Consider the following 25311-nt stretch of genomic DNA (forward strand, 5'->3'; position numbering starts at 1 on the left):
TGTTCCATACTGACCTCTTGGGAAGGACGTCGCTGGGCACAGCCCACACTTTAGGAGTGAAAGTTATGCTTCCCCTCCCCCATTTAGGTGATGTATCAACGTAAATTATTTGGAATTCTTCTGAATGAGAGATTGGTCTCTTCTCCCCCATTTATTAATTGAGCCAACACCTTTATAATGGACTTACAGGTATTTATTTTACATTTGGGTTGTAATCCAATACCATTTTATTTTGTTGCTCAAATTGTTCCAGCTTTGGCTGTTGTGAGCCCTTTCGCTGGCTCCTGTGGCCCTTTGACACACCCCTCACCTTTTAAAATTTTTTTTTTAGCATTTCCTTTTTGGCACTACAGGGTGCTCCAGGCTCATCCTGTGTACTTCCTGCCCCAGTCCCAGAATCAGCCATCTCTCCAAGAAACCCTGGATCCTTTGTTGTGGAATGGTGCTAGTAACTGAGATCTGGGTGCTAGGTTTGATCTGTAATTTTTAATGTAGTGGTTAATGAAAGCTTCTCAGAGAAGGTGGTATGTGAGTGAAGAAGGTGAGAACAAGCCATGGAGATACTGGGGGAGGAAGTACTCCAGGAAGAGGAACTGCAAATGCAAAGGCCCCGAGGCAGGCATGTGTATGGAAGGAACAAGGAGGCCAGCATGGCTACAGCCAGATGAGAGTTGTGGGAGATGATGTGGGAGAGCCGGGGGAGGTGTAGCCAGTTTAGGAGCCATCCTAAGGGCTGTGGCTTTCCTCAGGTTGACAGGTGAGTGGACAAGTGACACGATCCGTTATTTTTTAATAAGATCACTCTGGCTGCTGTACTCCGAATAGAATGAAGGGAGTCGGTCGACACTACTGTAAAAGTCCAATGAGCGGTGATGCTGCTAGATCAGGTAGTAGCAATGGAGATGGGGGGAGGGCTCAGGTTCCCAAGCACAGCTGACAGCATTTCCTGACAAATTGGATGTAGGGTAAGAGCTCAGAGCCTGATCATCTCGAAGGCGGCGGCTGCGATTTGCCCCGCTGCGTGGAAGCTGGAGGAGCCTCAGGTTTCGTGGGGTTTAAGGAGCTCACCTTTTGGACACATTAGTTTAAAACGCCATCCGTCCAAACTGGAGTGCAGGGGCGGGGTGGACTGGAGACATGACATATGAACAAGGCCTGCACTGAGATGCTCACTGATTTTAGCCGCTTGGAGCCTCAGGCCATGGATTTGGGCCTGTTCGGACTGATGCCGTCAGTCCCGCGCTGAACGCAGGAGGAGGAGCCAGACCTCGACCATGCAGGGGTGGAGGAGGCCCTGAGGAAAGCGGCCCCAGATCCCGGCAAGGATTTGGTCGGCTCGCAAAGAACCCTTGCCTTTGCTTTAGACCAGGATTTACCACGCACATCCGGGGCTCCGGACATGGAAATGCCCCAAAGTGGGAATGAGCTTTCTCTCCAGATGGATGCTCCCCAGGGTGGGCCTTGGGAGCCAAATTTCCTTTTTCCTCAGCACCTAGCCTCTGGGCCCCCAGCCAGTCATCAGAATCACTGAGTGAATGAAGGACATACTCTTGAGGACAGCAGCTCCGGCCTGCCAGGAGGTGACAGCAAGAAGTAGCTGGACACCTGAAACAGGAGGGATGGAGAGGGCAGAAGGGGAGGAAGAGAGGAAGTGGTGGGAAGGAGAGTAGAAATGGGGAGGCTGGCAGCCCTTGCCTCTCTGGACTCCACAGCTTGGTGAGCAGGCAACCGCTGGAAGGCATCCCTGCCCCTCCCCTGCTCTCACCGCCCTCCTCCCCGTCCGTGAACGCTGTGGGCTTCACCTTCTCGATGGGCACATAGTCAGACCACTTCTCCCCCGTCCCTGCCTCCACCCTGGTCCAGCCCACCACTTTCTTGGGTTTGCGCCTCTATGAGAGCTTCCTTCTGTGTTTGCGTCTACTGTACCTCCTCCTCAGAGCAGCCAGAATGAACCTTCTAAACAAAACAAGATCACACCATCCCTTCACACCCCTCACAGGCTTCCACTTCCACCCCCTGGAAGGGAAAGGCCTCCCCTCAGCCCTGCTCAGCCCTCTCCACTCTCCCATCCTCCCTCCTGTCCCCTCACACTGGCCGCCTCAGTGAGCCCAACACAGCAGGGACCTCCCGCCTCACAGACAGACACACACACTCACGCACACGCACACGCCTGCCTCAAGGCCTCTGCACTTGCTGTGCCCTCTGCTGGCTAGACCACTTCCCTCCCTCCAGCTCTGTCTGCTAACACCACCCCCTCTTCAAGTCTCAGCCCAGATATCACCTCATCAGACAGGCCTTCCCTGACCACTTTCTACCATCACTCACCTCCCCCTTATCCAGCTTAGTTGTTCTTAATTCTCTTCACTGGGTTTTATGTATATTTAAATTTAAGTCTCCCCGCAAGAATTGTTTTGTCCACCAATGGATCCCTAGCACCTGGAACAACCCCCGGACAAGTAAATGCTTTATAAATATTTGTCAAATAAACTAATGGCCACCTCTCAACTCCTAGAGTCCCCTACGGCTGGCTCAGGCCATCCTTGGTTCCAACAACTTGGCTCTCAGAAGTAGAAGTGTTGTGGAAAAATGTGTTACACCTCAGGTGTGACAGCAACCTGGAACCTCACGAGAGACCAAACAGCGCTCCCACAGTTGGAGAACTCAGATTTATTACAGCAGCAGACCCAGAGAAGTTGACTCCAAACTCTGAAACTTTCCTGCAGCTTTAAACAGGCCTTTATAGGCTGCCAGTTTTACACTTTGCAACATCATATGCAAATAAAGTATAACAGAAGTTGACCAGCCAGGAACAAGCTTTGTAGAAATAGACCAATCAGGAGTGAGAGAAATAACCAATCAGGAGTGAGGGGAATGGGCCAATCAGAAGTGAGAGAAATAACCAATCAGGAGTGAGCTCCATGCAAACGAAGTACTACAAATGGACCAATCAGAAGTCAGGGAAGTGGGCCAATCAGAAGTCAGGGAAGTGGACCAATCAGAAGTGAGAGCAATAACCAATCAGGAATGAAGGAAATAACCAATCAGAAGTGAGCTCAGGGAACCAATAGAATTTTAGGGGTAAGTACGCCGTTTCAGAGGCAAAAAGTGAGATAGAGCCTCTGGGCCAGGGAACTGGATGGTGCTGGCAGGAGAGTAGTGGTTCTGCTTGGGGGTCCTGCGAGTCTTCTTATGGGGCTTCCCGCCTTAGAACTTCTAAGTAGAACCTGCTAAAGTTGGGAAGGAAATTCACCAAAACCTCAGCAAAGTCAGTTGCACCCTCCTGCAAATCTTCCACGCCCAGCCCCCAAGGCCTGAAACCTCAGACCTTCCTGGAGCTTCCTACCCCACCCCATCCGCCTTCCGCCGGAGCCAGCCAAGCCCCAGATCCATCAGCTCATCTCTCAAACCCCTCCTCAGCCCGCCTCTTGTCCCGCCTCACTGCCCCCTTGCTTATCAGCTCAAAACCTCCGAAGCTGAGAACCTTTGATCTTGTGTTACAAGCCATTTCCCACAGAGTCTTCTCTGCTTTTAAATTCCTTCTACGGTCCTCAGGATAAAGTCAAAGTCTGAACTCGTCTCCCTCTGGCCCCACCTCTTCTCCAGCCTTGCCCCCCAGCATCTCATTCCTTTGAGCTCCTGTTGGGGGTGGTCTCAGCCCCAACACCGGCGCCTCCCCATGCTGCCCTCACACCCCTCCTCCTCTCTCCAGCCTTCTTGAATAACTGCAGTTAATTGTGGAACTGCCATCCTGACTTCCCGCTTTGAGTTCTCAGGGCTCTGTCTTGAGTCCTGGTTGCACTGCCAGCCTGCTTCCCTGCTCCGATGTTTGAGGTTCACTGGGAGCAGCTCGGGGTGGGGAGGGGTGGCCAGGAAGATCACCAAGGCTGCTGAGATCTCCAAAGTCTATCCCTGGGCACCACCATTGCCAACCTGGCTCCATGAGGAGGACCTGGGTCTCTGGTCCAAGCCTGACATGGAAGAGCCTCTTAGGGAACATCCACTAACTGTCTGGTTGAATGGTTGACTCTAAGTAGTAGCTCTAACTGCTTTTTTTCTTTTCTACATTTCTGAATTTTTCAATTTGTAAAAAGAAGGTCCATCCCTCAGTTTTAGAAGGAAAAACAAAAACTAACCTTGAAAAATCATTCTTATTAAAATGTTGATTAAAAAGTGACACTTCCTGTACTTTCCAAAGCTGAAGCAATGCATACCCCGCATCCTGGAATCCCTCCCATGGGCGTACAGAAACGTGTCCCTGTGGTCACAATAGACCAGGACGAGAATGTTCGTGATAGCCAGGAGCTGGAACCTACCCAAATGTCCACCAACAGCAGAATAGGTGAAAACATTGTGATGGAGTCACTCGGTGTGGAGCTGCCCACAGTGAGGACAACTGCCCTATTTATGAGCTAATCTCATATATACTTAAATAAAACATAATATTGAGCAAAAGAAACCAGACACAAAATGGCACATGCTGTAGGGCTCTGTCTGTGGATAGTTACTATTACAGTTTAGAAGCAGCCCTACAGGGCTAGGAGTCAGGAGAAAGTTTAACTCTGGGGACAGTGAGTAAAAGTGTCCCAAGGGGGCTTCTGGGAGCTGGTGATGTGCTATTTTTCCATCTGAGTGCTGGTTCCATAGCTTGCTCGGCTTGTGCAAATTCAGCCAGCTGTACACCTTTGATTTTCGCAATTTTCTGTCTGTATGTTTAACTCCAATTAAAAAGTTAAGGGGTGGGGGGAAGGAATGTATCCTGGAGCAGGTTAAATCCACTTCTCTTTTCTGTCCAAAGGGAGGTGGAATACAGGTGCTGGGGTCTCTGGTGTGTTTACCTCTCATCGGCACCACCAGAGTCCCTCCCCAGTCTCTTGAGATGCCAACCTCTCAGACTCAGAGAGTCTGTTTCCATCAAGCCTAGAGAATGCCCAGAGCTCTGGGGTCAGCTCCCAAGGTAAATCCCACCATCACAATTTAGGACCTAGAAGAAGGCGTCTGGGGGGCTACTGGCTGTCCCTCTGGCCTTGTTCCTCTGGGCCTCTTTGCCACCAGCCACCAGCTGTGAAGCAGGGATGAGGGCAGGGGCCAGGCTTGGTGTGGGAGGTCACAGTGCAGCAGTACAGAATGTCTGGGTCCCTGAGTTCTGTCTGGCTGCCTCTCAGCACCCGCCCACCCCTGTGAGGAGCAGGCTGGCAGGTGGGGCTGTCTATACTGCAGTGTCCCCATCCCAACCCCCACCCCCAGCAGAGGACAGAGAGCCAGACACCTGCTTCCCCTGCACTCAAGGGCAAGGGAAGCCCAGGGGCCTCACCTGACCTTGCACTTTGTTCCCTGTGGTCACCGCACCAGGGCTCTAGGGATTTGGGTTGCCCCAGTCTGGGACGGGGGACGGCAGAGGGCAGTAATCAGTCCTCACCCTGGGGTGGCAAGGAGCTCAAATCCAGCAGTGCCCTCCGCCATGGCCGGGCGGGCGAGGTTATTTATAACCGTGGGTCACATTACCTCCCGACTTCCAGCTGGGGCCTAGAGATCCACAGTGATTAGCATCTCCCGGCCGCCCACTGCGAACAAATAGCCTCTGTGTGTTTCTGGGGCACTGGGCCTCCAAACAGGGCCTGCAGAAAGCAAGATGTTGACCCAGAGTCAGGCGCCCCTGGCTCCCTCGGTCAAACCCAGCCACGTGTGAGTTAAGAAGAAGGTGTGAGAAAGACTCAGAACTTCCCTTGTTCCATTGCTTCCCAGGTTGAGAATGTTGGTCTACTCTGGGTGGCAGTTTTGTTTACAATACAGGGCTCCCCAGCCTGGGGCTGCCCAGAGGTGTGCCCTCTCCAAAGCCAGTGGGAAAGAGACGGCACTTGTGACTGGACCCCCTCCCCCTTGTGTGGTCCTGGGAATCGCACAAAACAAACTGCATTCTTCCCAGCAGTGGCTCCTCCTTCCTAGATGGCAACTGAAGCTCAGAGGTAGAAGTAACTGGTCCAAGGTCACACAGCCATCCGTGGCAGGTCCCCTACTGATGGGGAAGTACCTGAATGTCAGACCTCCTGATTATGGCCCAGAGGAGCCATTGTAAAAGGAGGCTGGGGATGGAGAGATTGGCCCATTCATTCAACACATTTTTGCTGAGTGCTTACTAGGTGCCAGACACCGGTCCAGTCAGAAATCCTCACCTGATGGAGCGATAGATAGTCCAACGGACAGAATCACTGACTCACCAGAGCCTGGGGTCCCTCAGTGGAGCCATAGTCCAGGCAGCTAACCCAAGGCGGGAGACTGAGTCAGAGTGTGAGAGGGCCAGGCCAAGGGCGTGCTGTGGGACTGCAGCCTTGGGCTGAGCATTTGCTGCAGGCAACCAAGGCCAAGTGAGTCTAACACCCCAAGCTGGTGAAGGCTTTGTCTCCTCAGTGGGAGCCCCACCCCCTAGCTTCAAATGACCTGACACCCAGAGCAGAGGGTGAGGCCTCACACTGCACCCAGTCGTGGTGGTCTTCCTGGGGGCCTAGGACTAGTGAGGGGCAGGGAGGTGCTGAGGCAGGAGTTTGAGGAGGCCGGCAGGGAGGGAGGGCATGCTCTGGATGCTGCCTGCCTTTCCTGCCATGCTCTCACACACTTGGAAGCACTTGGAAAACTTCAGCTGTGTGATTTGACTGTCCCCTGTCCTCTCTGGGGTCTGGCTGCCTGGAGTCCTGTTCTAGGGACTCAGAGTTCCTCCACTCTGGGCTGGGTTCAGCCTGCGAGTGTTCCCCTTGCCCAGTGAAGCCCAGGGCGCAGGCCGGCGGTGGAGTCAGGAGTGGCCAAGTGGCTGTGCATAGCCAGTGGTGTCCGGCCGCCCACGCCGGCGTGGGAGGGAGGGCTGTGCACACATGTTGCCTGTGTGAGTGTGTAAGACACGCTTGTAGCCGCGTGTGTACAGGAGTGTGACTTTGTGGGCTGATGGCTGTATAAAACCTGTGCGCAGGAGGGAGTGTACATCTTGGTGTGCTTATGTGAGAGTGGAGAGGGGTTGGTGTGTTTGCAAGTATGGAGTGAGTGTGTTGGGGGGGTCACTGTGTAGGCCCAGGTGTGTATATGGAGGGCAGTGTGTTGTGTTAAAGGAGTGTCAGGGCCCTGGCTTAGCCTGAGGTGTTGGATAAAGACCTGGAGGGGCCTCTCCCTCACTCTGCAAACCCCCTCTGCCCACATGGTCAGCCTGTGACCTATGGGCCCTGACCAGTCAATGAACTCAGGGTCTGGAAGAGTCAGCGGCTTTTCCAACCTCTTTGCCAAATGAGATGTCAGCACGGAGGCAGGGCAGGAATGGGGGGGTGCGGGCTGGGGAAGATGGCAGTGACTTTATGACAACTGGCTGCTGGGGAGGAGTGGGGAGCCGAGGCGGCTAGGGGAGGAAACCTGCCCCACTGGCCCCTGTCTGGGGCCAGGCCTGAGGACACACTCCGGGTGGGGGCAGCAGCCCAGCCCCAGGCTCATGCTCCCCGGGGCCTGTGGCTCCCTTTGTGGGGGCCTCACCGCAAGGTGGGCAGGGGTGCTTTGGAGCTCTGAACACCCTCCAGGGCTTTCACGTGCAATCCCGTAAGCTCACAGCAACCTCATGAGGTGAGAACTTCACCTCTCAGAAAGGCAAAGGGATGGACTTGTCTGGATCTGGCCTGGAAACACGGGTTGGTGCATTTCCCACTGCACCCCACAGCGGCAGGGGATGGTGGCAGGGTTAGGGTTAGGGCCCTTAAAACCACTCCTCAGCAAAGGCCTCGAAGTTTAGGCATTTGACCTTCTCTGAATCTTCAGACCTGAAGCTTCTCATTCCACCCTAAAGGACCTCCTTCTGGGAGCCCCTCCACGTTTCTCTACAATCTGGGGGGGGGGGGCAGTAGGCATCAATAGCCATGAAGTAGGGCCACCACAAGTAAACAGAAGACTTTCTCTGAGCACAGGCCAGAGACTGGGCCCTATTTCGAGCAGAATGCCTTGGTCCAGGCCAGGCTGCCTGACTTACGGGGATCAGCCTCGCAATGCTCTTTTGTGGGACTGGAGAGGCCCCAAGATCACAGGCCCTGGGGTGGGCGTGAGCACTGTCTTTGCTCCCAGAAACTGAGATCAATTTTGGGGTGCTATTTCTTTAGCCATTTACTAGTTTCTCATAATAATAATAATAATAATAACTACCCCTGCCTAAGCTTTATAGTTCACAGAGTACTTTCACAAACATTCTCTGATTTAACCTCACACCTGTGCTGTGATGCGGAGTTAATATACCCATTTTATAGAACCTGAAACTGAAGCACAGGAGGGAGGCTCTGCAACTAGTCTCAGATTACATGCCCAGGAAGTAGCAGCCGCCCAGCCTTCCTGAGCCCCTGTCCAGACCCACTCCTTCCACGGCAGCAGCCCTTCCCCGAGGAGTGCAGTGACTGTCCAACTTCCCCAGGGCAAGCCCGTGTCACCCTCAGTGAGAGCAGACAGTCCGCTCTCGTCAACCAGGGCTGTGTGAAGACTGTTCCCCATCCTCCCCTCCGCAAACACGGGGGCGGGGGGCTTGGATGGTGAGGAAGATGTCAGGAAGCAAAGTGACACTGCAGGAGGGAGCTGGAGACAGGTGCTGAGACAGGTGCTGGGGAGGGTCCCACTCCCCTTGGCACTGGGCCCAGCAGTGGAGAGGAGGGACCAGCAGTTCCTGGAACATCAGCCCGTCGGCCGGGTGCCCAGAGCCTGCTGTTGCCATGTTCTCACTCGCTTATGGCAAAATGAGAAAAAAAAGACAATATGGTAAAGTTTTCATCAAGTTAGATCTACTCAGTCTGAAGACTGTCCTCTCACCTGAGTTGTGTATTTTCAAGTTTGTGTGTTTAAAAGGACTTTTCCTTTGACATTTCCTTTTAATGTCTTTAACTCAGCACAATGAAAAACTGGTGACCATGTCACATCCTGAATGGTTCCTTTGGCAATGTTAGTGACCCGAGAAATCCGAAGACTGGGAGCCACTTAGCTAGCTCCCAGCCCTTGGTGGGACCTGGCATAGAGGTTGTTTTTTAACTGAGGGATGATATCTGAACAGCTGGGAAAACCCAGGGAGAGACGGGGTTGGGCGGGGTTCCTGCACAGACTCAGCCCCACAGCCCCACAGCCCAGGCATCCCCAGGAAACCTGAGCGGAAGGAACATTTGAGTAACCGTACAGGGAATTCTGAGAAAGGCCTCAGGACCACACACCCTCAGCCTCTTCTGTGACCCTGAGCCAGGGGCAAATGTTCACTTAAACCTCACCCCTGCCTTCCCCAGCCCCCTCAAGGCCGGCTCCAAAATAGCCTGGGCCCTGGAGGAGACGTCATGGGTCTGGCTGGCTGCCTGCCCCTCAGAGAGGGCACGTTGGTAATGCCAAGGCCAAATATAGAGGGACACAGGACACTGATGGGGGACTCAGGGCCTGGGGAGCTGAGCCGGCTTCAAGGTGCCTACCCTTCACCCTCCCATTCTGAGCCCTGCACCCCCTAAACCTGGGCAGCTGGGAGGCCAGTGTCTTCTGGCTTGGCCGTGCTAGGGATGTGTCCCAACAAGTCGAGACTGGAGCTGGAGGTGGGCCCAAGGGGCGCCGGGCCTGGGCCGGGCGCGAGCATGGAGACGCCGCCTCTGTGTGGGGGTCTCACAGCGCTTTTACAAGTGTCACTTCCCATAGGTTGCTCCTGAGGTCAGGAGACTCAGGACACAGAGCAAGCAGGGTGCCTCCCAGGCAGAAGCACCCCTGCCCTCTGTTCTTCCCAGCTTCCGAAGGAGACCAACGCCATAAACCCGGGGGTGGGAGGCAGAAAAGAGGGCAGGCAGCCAGGCCAAACCCCAATAAACTGCTCATTCAATCGAACTGCAAATAATTAGTCCTGATCGCTAAGGCAGCCTCCACCCTCCACTCCCGGGAATTAAAAGTCAAAGGGCAGAGCTGCTGACGCAAATGTCAGGGGAGACATGCGGTTTGGAACAGCTGGGATCCTGCTCCCCGGGCTCTGCCGCCCCAGCACCCTGGACACAGCGCCCCCCAGGCCAGGCCCAGAGAGCTGGCCATTCCCCGCACTCTTGGGGAAGGGGGCTTCACCGCCGTCCCTCTTCCCGGTTCTAAGGTCAACAGTATTTGATTGGAGGTTAATCAGAAATTCCCGTGAGATGGCGTGGCCGAAGCCTGGGGGCTGGGGAGAAGCAGCAGCTCAGCATCTGTGAGCCTCTCCCCCTCCCACCCCTACAAAGGGGGAAGAAACCTCTGCTCCCCTCCACCAGGGGGCCAGCTCCCTCAGATTCGCTGTGTGTCCCCCTAGGTCAACCCTGCGGCAGCAAGCCCTGAGCAGCTGCCCCGTAGTCTGTGCGCCAGTGGTGACCCCCAGCGGTCAGTGCGGGACTTCAACTTGGGCTCCTGCAGACCCAACACTGAAGCCTCAGCCCAGGATAATGGCTAGGGGACTCTGGGGTGCACAAGGTTTAGGGATTTGCTTTCGCTAAGAGGGCTGTTGACATTTTGGAGGTATTTTTGTATGAGCTGATTTTTCCTAATTGAACTGAGTCTGGATCTTGGCCTAAAGGTCCCACTATTGGTAAATCAGCTTCAGCATGTCTAAGAATGCACTCATCTGCTAGCCCTGAACCTGCCCCTCCTCTGGACTTCCCTGATTCTATTAATAGCACCACCACCCTCCCAGTCCCGCAAGCTCTCAGCCTCCGAGTCATCTTCCACTCCTCTCCACACTGGGCTGGGTCCTGTCCTGCCACTCCTTAGCCTGCAGGTCACCCCAGCATCTGTGCCCCTGGTACACATTGCCCCTGCCCCAGTTAGTCAGCCTCTCTCTCGAGCCACTGCCATCCTCAACAATGCCGCAGGGTCAGATCTGGGTACGTGACCGGCCCCCTCCATTTATTCACTGTGTGACCTTGGGCAAGTTACTTATCTTCTCTGAGCTCAGCTTCCTCAGCTGTAAAATAAGGATAATAATTATAATCCCCACTTCATAAAGCACATGAATTAAATGATAGAATGCACATAAAGACCCCGTCACATAGTATATGCTCAATGCACATGAATCATTAGAGAGTCCAACTCCTCCAATTTAAACAAGTAAATTGAGGCCCAGAGGCTGGAATGAGAGCCAATGTCTGGCATCGAGCTCCAGGTGTCCTCTCTGCAACTTGCTACAGAGCAGAGGGAGCGGAAGTTCCTGGAGTCTTGGGACTCCTCCACCACCACCCCCATCATCATTTTCTAAACCCGGAACCAAAAGGTCACCTCCTGAGTTCACTGGGCCCATCTGCCTCCTTCAGGGGCAGGTATGCCTGGATAAGTGTTGGGGTCATGGAGCCACAGCAAATACTTTCTGGGATGAGACAACTGCAGGTCACATCCAGTTGCTGTGAATCAGGGCCACCCATCTGCAAGGTGATGAGTGACGTCCGGCATGTTGGCCTGGCACAGCTGCCTGCCTCCGGGCTGCTGGGAGTACAGGGCTGTGCGGCCCGCTCGGCAGATGCCCAAAGAGGGCAGGCGCCTCCTCCCGTGACAACCCCGCCCTCACATATCTCTCCACTCACACTCACCCCACCTCCAGTCCCGGGACTTCACATAGGGGTCAGAGGGAGGCAGGCAGGCTGATTCAGCTGGTTTCCCGTCCAGGCAGATGTGCCTAATAGTCGTTCCACCAGTGAGCACCTGGAGCCCACAACCTCATGGAAATTGAGGGTGGGAGCCTTGTTCTGGGAAGAGATTTTCAAAGGGACTTTTCCCCACAAAGCTGCAGCAGCAGCAAGAAAAGCAGATGATCCAGGTTCAAAAATGGGCCTATCCTAAGGCCCCTGGACACCTACTGTCTAAGACAGTGGCTCTGGAACAGGGATAGTTTTGCTCCCAAGGACGTTTGCAAAGCCTCGAGACATCTGTGGTTGTTATGACTCGCAGGGATGTGTGTGTTGTGCGTGCCCTCCCGGCATTTAGTGGGTAGAGGCCAAGGACAGTGCTAAATATCCCACAATGCACAGCACAGGCCACACAACAAGGAATTGTCCAGCCCAATGTCAACAGTGCCTGGGTTGAGAAACCCTGGTCTAAGAGCCATCTGTCCGGTACAGGGAACCCCTGCCTCAGAGCTGCCTTGAAGGTTCAGGGAAGCGATGCCCGTGAGGAGCCCAGAACCGGGCCAAGCTCGTGCTCCACGTCTGCAAGGGACCCATCTTTGCTGAGGCCTTTGTTTGGCCTGGGACACCTCATTAGCAGAGGTGGAGCGGGCACTTATTCTGACCGTCTCGTGAGAATTTCCTGAATTGATCTTGGTGTTTCTACCCCACCCAGCCTGGGGCGGAGTTTCTAAAACAATCTGGTGTTCACTCACCAGCCCTCTCAATGAACAGAAGGCAGGCCATGGAAGGAGAAGGCCACTGCCTCCACAGTTGAGTTCTGCGGGAACCCGAGTGCTCGCCATTCTGCGCCTCCCGGCCCTCGGTCTCCCTCAGGTCTCCCTGTGATCTGCCCACCCACCCCTTTCACTCCAGTCTTTGAGGCAGAGAGAGGAGAGGATAGGAGGCAAAACACACCTCCGACCCAGCAGGGAGCCCCCAGGCAGGCAGGAAGACTGGCTCAGCCGCAGCCCCGGGCCGAGCCAAGGACCTGCAAGCCCTCCCTGCCGTGCCCTCGGTCGGCATAGCAGCCATGGGGTCGTGTCTTCTCTACAAAAACTGGTCCCAGATAAGTCTCCGCCTTCTCCCCTGGTGAACCCAGGTCAGAACCCCCGCCCTGGCCCCTGAGCTCTGCTTTGCTGGTTTGCCCAGCTCAAGTATAATCGATTATCCGATTACGGCCCGGAGCCGGGTGGGACGGTCAGGTTAGCTGACATAGACAAGACCCTGAGACCCCTTTCTGGCATCGCTCATTTGTGGGCTCTGGGGAATCTGGGGGACACGACCACCACCTTCCAAACCTCAGCGATGGCCATAGGCTGAGGCGGGGTAGCGTTTCTGTCTGTGTCTGGAAACCCAGCCAGCCGCTCCAGGACAAGCCCAGACACGCAGCTGTTCTCAAAAAGAAAGCAGCAGCCGTGGGGGAAGGGAGGAGGAAGAGGAAACCCAAGGACTTCAGACTGATGGAGTACAATGACAAGAGCCTAATGAAAGGATCTGTTCTTTGTCTCCAGGTAGGAGCCTGCCTCCTGCCACAGGAATCTCTTCTGGGGAAACATTTTTGTCTTGATTGGAAATTTCTTCCTGATGTGTGACATTCTACCTTTTACCTTTTCTTCTAAAGCTTAGCTTTGCTGTGGGTGAGCCAAGGAAACTGTGACTGCCCACCTCCCCACCAAGTTCCCCATGCCCCCTTACTTGGTTTCTTCCCAGGGCTGCTCAGAGACTGCAGGCCACCCTGCCTTCTGCCCATCTTCTCCTGCAGGGGCTGCACAGTCGGGCCTGTCGGGCACCCTGCCCGAGGCGTAATCCATCATGAAACTGCTGCCGGGCCTTGGCTGCCCCTCACCAAAAGTTCCTCCCAAGGACCCTCATCCTCTGGCTGTTCCAACCTCCATCAAGCTTTCCTGTCACTTTCTGATGCCACAAACCTTCTGCCATCCTCACCTCCAGAACCAAGCTTCTCTCCCAGGCCCTTCCCTTCCTCAACCAGCTGTGCGCTGGGTGTCCCTGGGTGCTCTGGGTCTGGCCTGTAGCTTTGCACAGGAGGCTGGGCAAGCATGGAGAAGCTCCGAGTGCTGTGTGGATGGTGGGAGCTGTCTCTCTGACCCCAGGGTGGGTGAGGGTCAGAAACTGTATCCCTCTTCTCCAGGTCTGTGGCCACTCCCCTGTTCCCATCCCCTCCACGTGTGTCCTGACTGGAGCACTGGCTCTGTCTACAGCACCTGAAGGCCATGGAGGAGGTGGCAAGGGTCCTTTACCCTGTGCACTCCCTGGCTCCCTGCCCTCCACCCCCCAGTGCTGGCCGGCCTCATCTTCCTCCGTGGGGCCCTTGCCTGCCTCCATTAATGCAGTAACGTCTCACTCTGCTCCTTCCCCATCAAGAGGATCCACAGCTTCTTGTGACTTTGGTGGTGGTGGTGGCGGGAGGGGTAACAAGCCCTAACGCCCACTCTTTTGCTCCTAATGTTTAGAATCACGGGGACAGAAAGGGATCCTTATCCAGTCCCTTATCATCATATAGACTAGAAAACAGGGCCGGAGAGAAAATGACCAAAGATTATGGCTGCTCAGAGCAGCTTGGGACGGGATCTGAGTTCCCTGGCACAAGGCCCAGAGCTTCTGGCTGCCATGTAATTCAGCAAGCCCTCTGAGAGTTAGCCACCACGGTGGTGTGCGGGCCTAGAGGTTTTCTCCAGTCACACAAATTCTCTCCCTCTAATCTTCGCCCCCTCCTTTTCTCCTTTTCAGCAGCAGTTATAAAATCCAGGAAATAGATGGGGATTGATGGCCTATAAAGGGCTTAGTTAGCGCTGTGACCTGCTGAGTTATGTAACTCCTATTTATTATCGGCCTTGGATAAGGTTTCTATTGAAGCAACTCACTAAGCTGATTCCATGACATTTCCTTTAGCCCTGCTCAGAAGTGGCAGCAGCAGAAATTCCTCTGCAACTTCAAAGACCAGAAATTGGTGATGTGGAGTCTTTGAAAAATTCCCTTCTTTAATCCTTTGGGCCAGTGTTTCTCTCCCCCATAGCAACCCCTGCTCACCTCAGCAGAGTCCCAGGCTCTAGACCACCTGCCTTCCCCTTGGGTTCCTGGGCTATTAGGCTGCTTGGCTGGGAAGGCTAAGAAAAGGTATTTTCCCTGCCCCTGGCAAATGAATGGAATGAGAACTCCGGGCTATGAGAACCTAGAGGCAGTCTAACAGAAGAGTTCTAGTCCAATCTCTGCTGTTGGATAACAGCCGCTCCGGGCCTCAGCTGGCTTGTTAGGAAAGTGAACGAATTTACTGCCTTACCTGTACAGTCTGACCCCCTATAGGCACCCTCCTTGATCATGTCTGGCCTGCCTTGCACATGGACAGCTCCGTGAGGATGAAGGGGAGGAATAAGGGGCTGCCAGTCTTTGGAAAGCTCATGCCAGCACAGCGCCACCTTGTGTTCGAAAGGGAGCGGAGCCCAGTGTCTCTGGAGCAAGGCAGTTTTTGTTCATTTCCTGTTCCCCTACCCCTTTTCTGCTCTGGGAGGGGCAGATACTGGGAAGCCAAGGATCCTCCCTAATCAAGTTAGCATCACCTCTTAGCCCTTCCCTTTCTTCCCCAAGTGATGCCAAAAGGGCCTTAGAGAGAAGCTCTCTGAAGGCTCAGCTGACATTCTACAGCAGACTTTGAGAACTTTCCCCAGGTTTAGGAAGGCTAAGGTGGACACACCCAAGGGAAGTGCAGGACCTGGAGAGCTCAGAGTGTCTACCTTCCTAATTAATACATATGCCTTCCATTCATGGAAGTGATGCCTTGATGCCTCAAGGACTAACTGGTGCATCAAAACAGTTGTTTTGTACCAAGTGGTGCAGGCTTCACAAATTCTCTCCATTAAGGATCTGACAGAAGGCTACTGGCCCACACAACTCAAACTGCACGTGGCACACATGACCTAGCCTCAAAGAAGTTCACCCTAGGAGACTTAAGACTTCATCTGAGACAAGCTCCAGCTTTTACAGATAAAGAAAACTGAAGGTCCAGAGAGAGACGATAGACTTTTGATAGATCAGTGGCAGGGAGAGGCTAGGACATTTGCTTCCTTATGGAGACTTGGTTTTAAGATGCTGACTTCTGGCTCCCATCATATCACACTAGAGGGGGCCTCTGAAAGAAAGCACTGTCCCTTTGGGGCCCTAGAAACATTGGCTTTAATATAGGGCGGAATGGTCTGATAAACCCTCAGCTGGGTAAAGCCCAGGATGGGATCTCTAGATCAGCAAAGGCTTGCCCTGAGGCATCTGCCCAGTTTCTGCTCATCTCCAGCCAGACTTCTCCAGAAAGGGCAAATGGTTGAGATGCCTCTAAGAATCAATACAGGAGTCTTCTAGTGAAGAAGATGCCAAACTTTTGCTCCTAGTTCCTTATTTACAGCCCCAAGCAAACTCTCCAAGACAGAAGTGTGGATTGCCTACAGAATAAAAGTCTGTTTCCACAGAAGCATAACAGGCCAAAACTCAACAGAAGGCCAGTAGCTGAAAATTCACTCCAGGATTTGTCACTTTGTCTAGGCTAGTCAAAGGTAAAGGAAAGAAAGCTTAAGGAGAAAGGACAATAGGAAAAGAAACTGAAGCCTCAGTGGGGGAAGATACAGTATTTGTTCACTGCTGAGTAGTACTACTTTACATTATCTCATTTAATCTTTCCAACAATCCCCTGAATAACATACTATTACTATAACACTCCTGATGATGAAATTCCAGCTTTTGAAAGACTGTTCCACTCTCTCTGGGGGTCTCTGCACCTGAGATGGTCAGCAAAAATCTTAATAGATGGAGGTTTGCCTCTTGCTTGGGCAGTGATGCTAATCTTAATCATGTAGAAAGCATATAATCCTCCTTGCCACCATACCACACCCTGTTGTGCATCAGATGTTAAAATTTTATTCAGTTTTGTATGTCTTCATTCTACTTGTTTATATGCAGTGACTCGTTTAATTCTTGTCATAAAGCATTATGAGCAAGATACTGAAAAAAATGTGTTGATGGCATCTAAAAATGTCAAATTTACCATTATTTTCATGCTTCAGTATGTCCCTCAGTGTGCCTGCACAGGAATGAAATAAATTCTTAGATGGAAAAAGTACGTGTCTCCTTCTGTGTTTAATTTTCAAGGAACACTCCTCTTCCTTAAGTCGGGGAGGGTGGGGCAACAGAGAAAGACAGGCATTCTCTGAAAGGCCCACCAGGCCCAAGGTAACTCTGCTTCCTAATACAGTTCTCTTAAGACAAACAAGGTCTAGATCACTGATAAAAAGGCTGGAAATAAGAACAGTCTGCATTAAATAAGCACTGAAGAGTTTTCTTCCTGTTTTTATACCACGAAATAGCCAAAGCACATACCACACCAGCATCATTTGTTCAGCTAATGCCTCTAATGGACAAGTCAAGTAATACTTGACTCCACTCTATCACTTTTGTGTCTACTTTCCTCTCTTAGCCAGTCTCCTCGAGGGCGTCTTACTCATCTTCACATCCCTGACATCTAGGGGCCTCCAAAGCCAGCTGCTGAGTGCCCAGCAGGGGCAGGCAATATGCTGGTTGCTGTCACATCATTACTCTATTTAGCCACCATGAGAACACTCTGGAGTGTTACTTGCCTTTTACAGTAAACAGAATAGTTAAGTGACTAGAGAAGGGTCACAAAATTAGGGAGCAGTAGGCTAGGGTTTCAAACCCAGCTCTCCTGACCTCAGATCCAGTACTTTTTGCCCACACACCTGTGGGAGCCTCCAGTGTGGAGTTAATCTGGTTATACTTCCCCATGAGGACCTTGGGCCTCTACTCGCCTCGGCCAGACCTGTTCACTAATAGGCGAGGCCCCTCCTGTGGCCGGGCCTCTGGATCACCTGAGGAAGATAATATACCACAGAGTGGCTCTGTGGGTCACCTGTGAATTTATGGAGTAAAGACCTTGAGAAAATTATTAGATGTTATGCAAATACATGCTAGTCACAGCAACTGAAAGGTTATGGCTTTTTTCTATGGAAAAAAAATAGCCTTATTAAGTGAATGGAGATGAAATATTCCCTTTAAGCGTTTAATGTAGCAGTAAGTTCAAAGTACCATGTACTGGTAGTAAGTGGCTAAGAAGGAAGAAGCTTTGCGCTCCTGGAAAAGAGATGTTTGTGAACCCAGCTGGGCTGCTCAAGTTCCTCTTAATAAGGCAGCCGATCCCAATGGAAGGACCAGAATCACAAGGGTAACTGTTCTTCCAAACACACCAGTAAAGTCTGATACTCCTGAGGTGAGAGGAAGAAGGAAACAGTAATTCCCTTTCAGGAATTAGCTCCTTGGTGATTCTGGCCACACCTCCCTCTCCTGGCCTTGTTGAGAACTGCGGCTTTTATATGAAGTTGCTGCCCGGTGAGCTGAGGCTTACTGGTCCTCTTCTCCCTTGAGGCCTCAAATCAAATCTTAACTACTTTTTGTCTTTGGTGGGGAGCCAATGTTCTGCTTGGATATAAAAGCAAGGACCCACACTATCTGGCTCCTTTTGTCCAGTGATGTTCTGATAAATTGGATTTTCTAAGTAATCCAATCCCACCCGCCTGATCCCTGGGCCTCATGGGGGACTGGGGCAACCGTGGACCTGCAAGCAGGTAGGGCTGGTATCTGTATAGACAACACACCAAGGCAAAGTAGAACCAGGGTCACAGACCCAGAAAAGGTTAGAGCTAGAATTTTTTTAAAGATCATCTGGGTAAACCACCCTCGTCTAACACATGTGAGAACTAAGGTCCAAAGATGCTAAAGCAGCAGTCCTCAACCTGAGCTACACTCACTCACCACACTTCACAGACGCCCACGGCCAGTTCAACAGGTCTGGGGTGGTTTTATGCCTTTGTGGGTGGCTCTGGGGTGCTATGTCCAAGTGAGTGGTCCAGGGGCCCAGGGGGCAGGGCCTGCTCAGGTCTTCTACTGCCTTCTTGGCCTGCTACCACTACGTCTGTAAAGGAAGGCAGTTTAAAAACTGAACTGTATCGATTAACGAATGTTTAAGGCATTCTGAGGAGTTCCTTAACTGCAAGACCTTTCCTAATAGCTGGCCACTGCTCGAAGTGGAGCCCATGCTTTCGTGATTGCCAGGGCTCTCCTGCCTCCGCTGCGTGTGAGAGGCCTGGGGGCTGGATGAGGGAGACCTTGGAGGCTTAGGCAGAATCGCTCCATTAAGGTTGGAAAGGCAGTTTCGCCACTGGGTGGGACTGAGCGTGACAGTTCCAGTGAAGAGGACAGGACTCCTGTCCTGTTCCCCCAAGAAAATTAAAATGAATTATTTGCTGTCCTGTGCTGCTATCCTAGTCTCTCACTAGAGACTGGCTGGATCAGGAATATAACTAAATGAGCCTCAAAAAAAAAAAATCAGTTTCTAAAGCAATGGCTTGGCAGGCCCCAAAGGACTCCAAGGGGCAGTTAGGTAAGGTCCTGCAAAGTAGGAATGAGACAGGCTATTAACTCATTTCTGGAGCATCCACCCTCACTGGCTATGACCTTCATCTAGTGAACTGCCCTACTGACATGCCAATCAGGGCTACTATTACTATCCCGTCAGAACCCCACTTCCTGTAAACAAAATACACGGCATGAGACTAAACACACTGCGCTGAACATGAATGCACACCGTGCTACCACATGATCAGGCTTATAATCGTCCTTCCTTCCAGTCTCTCCCAAGCAAATGGATCACAAATAAGCACACCATATTATTAACATCTACATTACAGCCTGCCGCTTATTACTGAGTAATCTGGCAAATGGTATACTTGGTATCATGTGTGGGTTGTTACTCAGCACACCCACATTTCTAGAACGCCCTACTGTCTATTACTCATATCTCACTTAAACACGTGAGCCAAGCAAACACGTTCTTCGTGTATTCCTCACTGCTCACCTTTAGCCAATGCCAAATGGCGACAGTCCTGACCCTCAGAATTGACATGTTTGACAGGGAATGATTACTGGACTTTCAAGTAAAAATCAAGTTCAGACCCCTACGAAAGGCAAAAACAAAACACACTGAACCTCATACATGTTTCATATACATATTTATATATATTTCATGTACAAAGTTACATTCTGAACCCCAGGGATTCCATAAAAGAAATAAATACTGAAATAACTACATTGCTAAATGAGCATTTTTGCTCACAGAAATGAAGCATCAGCCTCTAAGAGACAGCAAGTGGGACAGACACTCTAGAACCCATTTTTCAGATTATAGAGGCAAGTAAAACTCTGAATAAAATGTCTAGGACAAAAAAATTCAGAACATAAAATGGTTAAAATATATTCAAATATTGAGAAATGTATGACAAAATTAATAATAAAAACAATTTTTTAAAAGAAAGAAAAAGACATTTAGTGTTACAAAATAGCATAACCCTGTTAGAAAAGCATTTACGATTTCCACATTTAATTCTCTCTACTCTTCCCTTGTTTCAAACTGGGACCAAGATAAGTCCCTTTCTCAACATGATCAATTAAGAAGAGCCCAAAATCTGGTTGAGTCCTTTGGTAACAGTCATAACACTCCAAGAAAACAAATATTCAGTTCCACAGCATTTGCAAGACACACATTCTTTAGGACAGTTATATTATGAGACAATCGTTTTGCTTTGTTTTGTCACTAAGGCAGCCTATGTTAAAGGGTCTATTCTCAAACGTAGGTAGACCTTTACAAGAAATGAACAACACAGCAACTGAGAGAATGTATTTTAACCTTTTCTATGCAAACATGCTTCATCTGAAAAGTTATGTGCTGCAAATTTTGTGCTCAAAATGTTTTACACTCTCAACAAGCTGCAGCTACTAAGATATTTATTTCTATTAAAAAATTTTAGATCCACACGAATTAGAGGAAGACACTCTCAACACTGAGTTCCTAAACAATATTCTCCCTTTGCCTCATAGGAATTCTAACCTGCATTTAGCAGTAAGTACTAGGTTGATGTATATGACACTGCCATTTCTGTAGATCAGCAATGTTGAACATCAGCAATTTCACATGGTTCAACATAATACATAACCCAAGCATAACAAAATGAGAAAATTCTCAATATTCCTTATTTCTTCCAATAGGGGTAATTTTTTTTTTTTTTAACATGGAGAGACCAAGCCACGGTACTCAAGCCTCTTCACTACTGAAGTGGTAGCTACCGGCAGATTCCACCAACTACTTGCTGCTTGCAAGAAGCTTATATTTTGGCATTTTCTTCCCAAGGTTACCACCTTGACCAAAGTGAATGTTACAAGAATATAAACCTACTATTGGGGAAAAGGTAAAGCAATCTTAGAAAATATTTAACTGAAATTACAAATATAAAGACAAGCCCTTAAAACAAATCGTACAGGCATTTCTGTACTCTCTCTAGCCCCTGAAGTTAATTAACAGGGCCACAGATATCTAACAGCTTTAGATAAAATAACTACATACCTATATTCCTTAAGTTAAAGCCAGTAAGTTTAAAAAGAGCAATAAAACACCTATTGTAACATGTTTGCATTTGTCATGTTTAACACCTGATCTCCTAAATTACATTGTCATAGAAACATGTAAAAGACTGAACAGCAAATGGGGCCTGACTCTGGGATGTTTACCTCTTGGGATTAAAATTCCCAAACACTTTGGTGTCTCTTTTGTGGATTTATACAACATTCCCCAAAAATGTTTAATGACGTGGGGTTTTTTTCCTTAAAATATTGCCGAAAATGACTCAGATTTAAAATAAAATAAAAGTACAGCTTATAAGCTATGCAAAAGGGACCTAAGTTTCGGTGCCCTGAAGAAAAGTGACTAAGTAGCTCAAGCAAAAAATTATCCTTTTTATACAGCTTTTACCAAAACAGTTTTTTCCTTCTAGACATCTGAAGTGGCCACAATTGTACTGTGTACACAATGTGCTTATAGATACATGTTGGTCAAGTGGATCCAAAGGCAGATTCAACACATTAAATCCTGTGTATTTTATAATCAGGCCTAATCATTTATATGTTTAAAAGATACTGGTAGTACTTTTTGCAAATATCTTTCCATGACAGTTCAGGAAAAAAGTCCCTGGTCCTTGAGGATGCTCAGACATCTGAGACCTTCGTTGGTTCCTTTTTCTGAAGTAGTCCTTCTGATGACTGGAGGCCTTTATCCAATAAATTTATACTTTAAAATAGTACTTAAACTTATATTTAGCTTTGCTTAAAGTAATGAATAAGAAATGGTAAATTATACATTTTTAAGAAGTTTGAGAAGGAAAAACTGCAGCAAAATGGCTCTTAAAAACTTATTAAATAAGAAAATCAATTAAATCCAGACTCTGTTTTCTAAGGGGCATTGTGAGTGAAAAGATGTAATGTCAACTTTTACTTTATGCTATTTTGGCTTTGTCTTCTCCTTCATAGTTTTCCTGGCATTTTAATCTCAAAAGGGAACAAAAGCTTAAATGCCATTTACATACAAAATATCAAGTGTTAGTAGTTGTACAGTTTTATACAGAACAAGAGAAAATAGCGTTTCTAATCAAATCTCTCATTCAGTTCGCTAGGCCATACTCCATCCCCACTACAGCTTAACTCTTATTACTGGTAAGAGCAGTCCAAGAACAAGTGGTAAACAAGTTAATTTTTACATGGAAAAAATTCATCCAACGACTACCATCCACTGGTATGAGAAATCCAAAACACAATTTTTTAAAACAAAACAAAACACAAAGAAAAAACCTCCCCTTGCAGAAGTGTATCTTCTAAGCCTTATAAATAATAAACCATTCAAACATGTCAGTGTGAAAATGAGTGAGACTAGTCTCCAAAACAAACAAAAAACAAACAATATTCAGAGAAGCAGGCCTCAAACTTAGAGCTCTAATAAGTCAGAAACAAGAAACTTTTATTTAAATAGTGTAGTCTTAATTTCTTTAATATAAAACCCCCCCGCAAAATCTGATGAAAACAAAGTTTTATATACCATATAAACAAGATTTGTCAGATTTGAAAGTGAAAGTTAATTTACAGTTAGCTTTTAGCCCTCTTGGGACATTTAGATAAATCTTAATAATCCACCTGATATTAGTTTGTGTCAATTTTACAATACATTGGGGAAAACTACTATTCTACTTAATGGTACAGTTTCATTTATCAAGTGTTTCCATTAATTCCATTATTAGTGACAGCTATAAAGTGACCCCATCAAATGAAGTGAGTGACATTAGCTGTGGCAAAGTAAACCACATCTGGATTGCTTTCTATAATTCACCAGTTTGCAGAAAGTAAACATTCTTTGATTTGTTCATGACATACTGAAATTGCCTATGACACTGGTGCTAGTTCCTGTATTGTTACTGTCAGACAGATTCTGTAGCATAAAGTTAACAGAAAAAAAATGCTCACACATTGTGTGGTGAAACTTATGTCACAACGAGAGCATTAAATAAAGGGGAAAAGGGAAAATAAACCATGCAGAAGAGATGGTTCCCTGTCACCACCTGTTTCCTATGGGTTCACTCACTACCATACATCACTTGCCACACTATCAAGTGACTCCTTTCTGCTTTGGCGACAGAGGGTTCAAGTGGAAGATCCTCTCCAAGAAGCTCTGATTCTCCACCTTCATCACCTGGTAGATGATAAGGAGACTCAGGTTAGGTTAAGCACGGAAGATGCAAGCCGATGTACATCAGACTCATGGTTAGTCCACGAGCAGTATGCATAAAACTTGTCTGACACCCGTTTCAGAGAACACAGTAAAAGAAATGCCTTGAGTCAGAATCGTCACTGCTTAACTTCTGAAAAGAACTACTGAGGATCAATTTCTCATTGTTAAAAATTATTATAGGATATAAAAACGGAAATAGAACAAAAAAAGATCAAATTCAACTTAAAAAAAATAAAATTAACCTACGCTTTAAGACAAATCTGCTTTTCAGGCTGGATTACCTAGAGTTATTGACAAACCTGGTTAAGCAATTTTTATGTTATTTTTAGGATCCACAATGGAAGGAATTTTTAGTGGAAATGGAAAAACCATTTAAAGGTTTCATTAAATTACTCCTTAGCATAGTTCCAACTGCCACACTGTACTCGAAAAAAAAAGTTTCAAAAATCACCCTAGCCAAGTGAAATCCATTTCTATAAAGGAATTTGGCAACAATAATCAATTATTTAAAACACTTTGAAGTGACTTCATTTCTGCTAACACCAGAATCAATCAATTCCTAAATTTAACATTAAAAGCCCTGCCTTAAAAATGTCAATGAGCCTTTTGCATCAGATATTTTAGTTTATACCGATTACACGTGGCACCCTGTCATTTACATGACTCTAAATTTTATATTCTTTTAGCAAAGCTTTAAAGTATTTGTCTAAATAAACAAACAAACAAACAAATAAATAAATATTTGTCACCAATCTACAACATTATATTCTCCAAAGCCTTTTATTTAGAAACTTTCTGAGTCACTGTGATTTTAGGCCAGACCAAAAGGTCCCTTTATTTACAGCAAATAAATTTACATCACAGTGCTTTACATTTAAAGAGCACCACACTTTCATAAACATCAATTCTCTGTTTTCTTTGAATCATCTCTGACCATTCCTTCTTAGATCCCGTCATAAACTCTAATGATTGTTTAAATGGACTATCAAAACAGGGTTCTATCCTAGAACCTCTGCTTCTAGTCCCTACATATATATTCTCCTTGAGTGAACTCATCAACCCTTGAGGATTTTAGCACCACTTCATGCCAAGAGCCTCCAAATCTCTCCCTCCTGAGATATAAAACCCTTAGACCCTAAAGCCCGGTGGACACCCATCTAGGTAACTCCCAGTTTCCATGGGCTTCAAGGTCAGTATGTCCAACAGATCTCATTCCTCTCCCTCCAGATCTGTTGATTCCGTTCTGGTAGTCCTTATTTCTGAGTAAACTGTCCATATTTCTCGTCTGTTAGTTACCAATTCCCCATCATATTGCTTATCTAGTCCTGTAACACCATAATGTATTAACATTTTCTATCTCTGTACTGTTCCGTAATTTATTCGAGGGAAGCTTTGATTTGTTTCTATATTTCAAGCTTAAGGCTGACAGCCACAGAGTAGCTAATTAATGTTTATAAAGTGAGAAAATGAACAAATGAAATCAATTTGGTTACAAACAACACTTTATGAAGTATTTTTTATTTCTCCACTTAGCAAGTGAGGAAACTGAGGTTCTGGGAGGTTGAATGATTTGCCCAAGGCCTTCTGACTCCATATTTTATTCTCTTGACATAAACCTCAATATACGCCCAAACTCTGCTATTTTCTGATGCTCATTCAAACAAATACATATACCTTGGTATAAAAAAAAATGAAAGCAGGAAAAAAGAGAAATTTATTAAAAGTCATTTTCCAAGTAAAGAGTTCATAGAAGGGAGAGAGAAGCAAGATGGTGGAGTAGAAAGACGCTTGTAGCTCACCCTCTCCCACAAATACACCAAAACTCACATCTACGGACCCACTCAGCCAACCAGAGCACCTGTGGAACTCCCATAGAACATCTCCCTCTTCGAAAGGCAAAGACGCCAAAAATCTGGTAGGAGAAAAGGAAAAAAGAAAGAAGAAAAAGCAAAACAGTGCGGGACCGATCCCGCGGGGAGGGAGCAGCAAAGGAGG

The 25311-nt window shown here is 48.5% G+C and overlaps 1 protein-coding gene across 6 annotated transcripts in view; it reads right to left on the reverse strand.

The window, feature by feature from the left end:
- Positions 1–19703: 19703 nt before the first annotated feature.
- SPAG9 (sperm associated antigen 9) overlaps positions 19704–25311 on the reverse strand; it is a 132983-nt gene continuing 127375 nt past the window's right edge. For all 6 annotated transcript variants that reach the window (XM_072938687.1, XM_072938686.1, XM_015251314.3 and 3 more), the window contains one exon: positions 19704–23277. In XM_072938687.1, coding sequence (XP_072794788.1) covers positions 23162–23277 — 116 coding nt within the window. In that variant the 3' untranslated portion in view covers positions 19704–23161. The remainder of the gene's footprint in view (positions 23278–25311) is intronic.

The sequence above is a fragment of the Vicugna pacos genome, chromosome 16 (genome assembly GCF_048564905.1).
Source record: "Vicugna pacos chromosome 16, VicPac4, whole genome shotgun sequence".
Lineage (NCBI taxonomy): Eukaryota > Metazoa > Chordata > Mammalia > Artiodactyla > Camelidae > Vicugna > Vicugna pacos.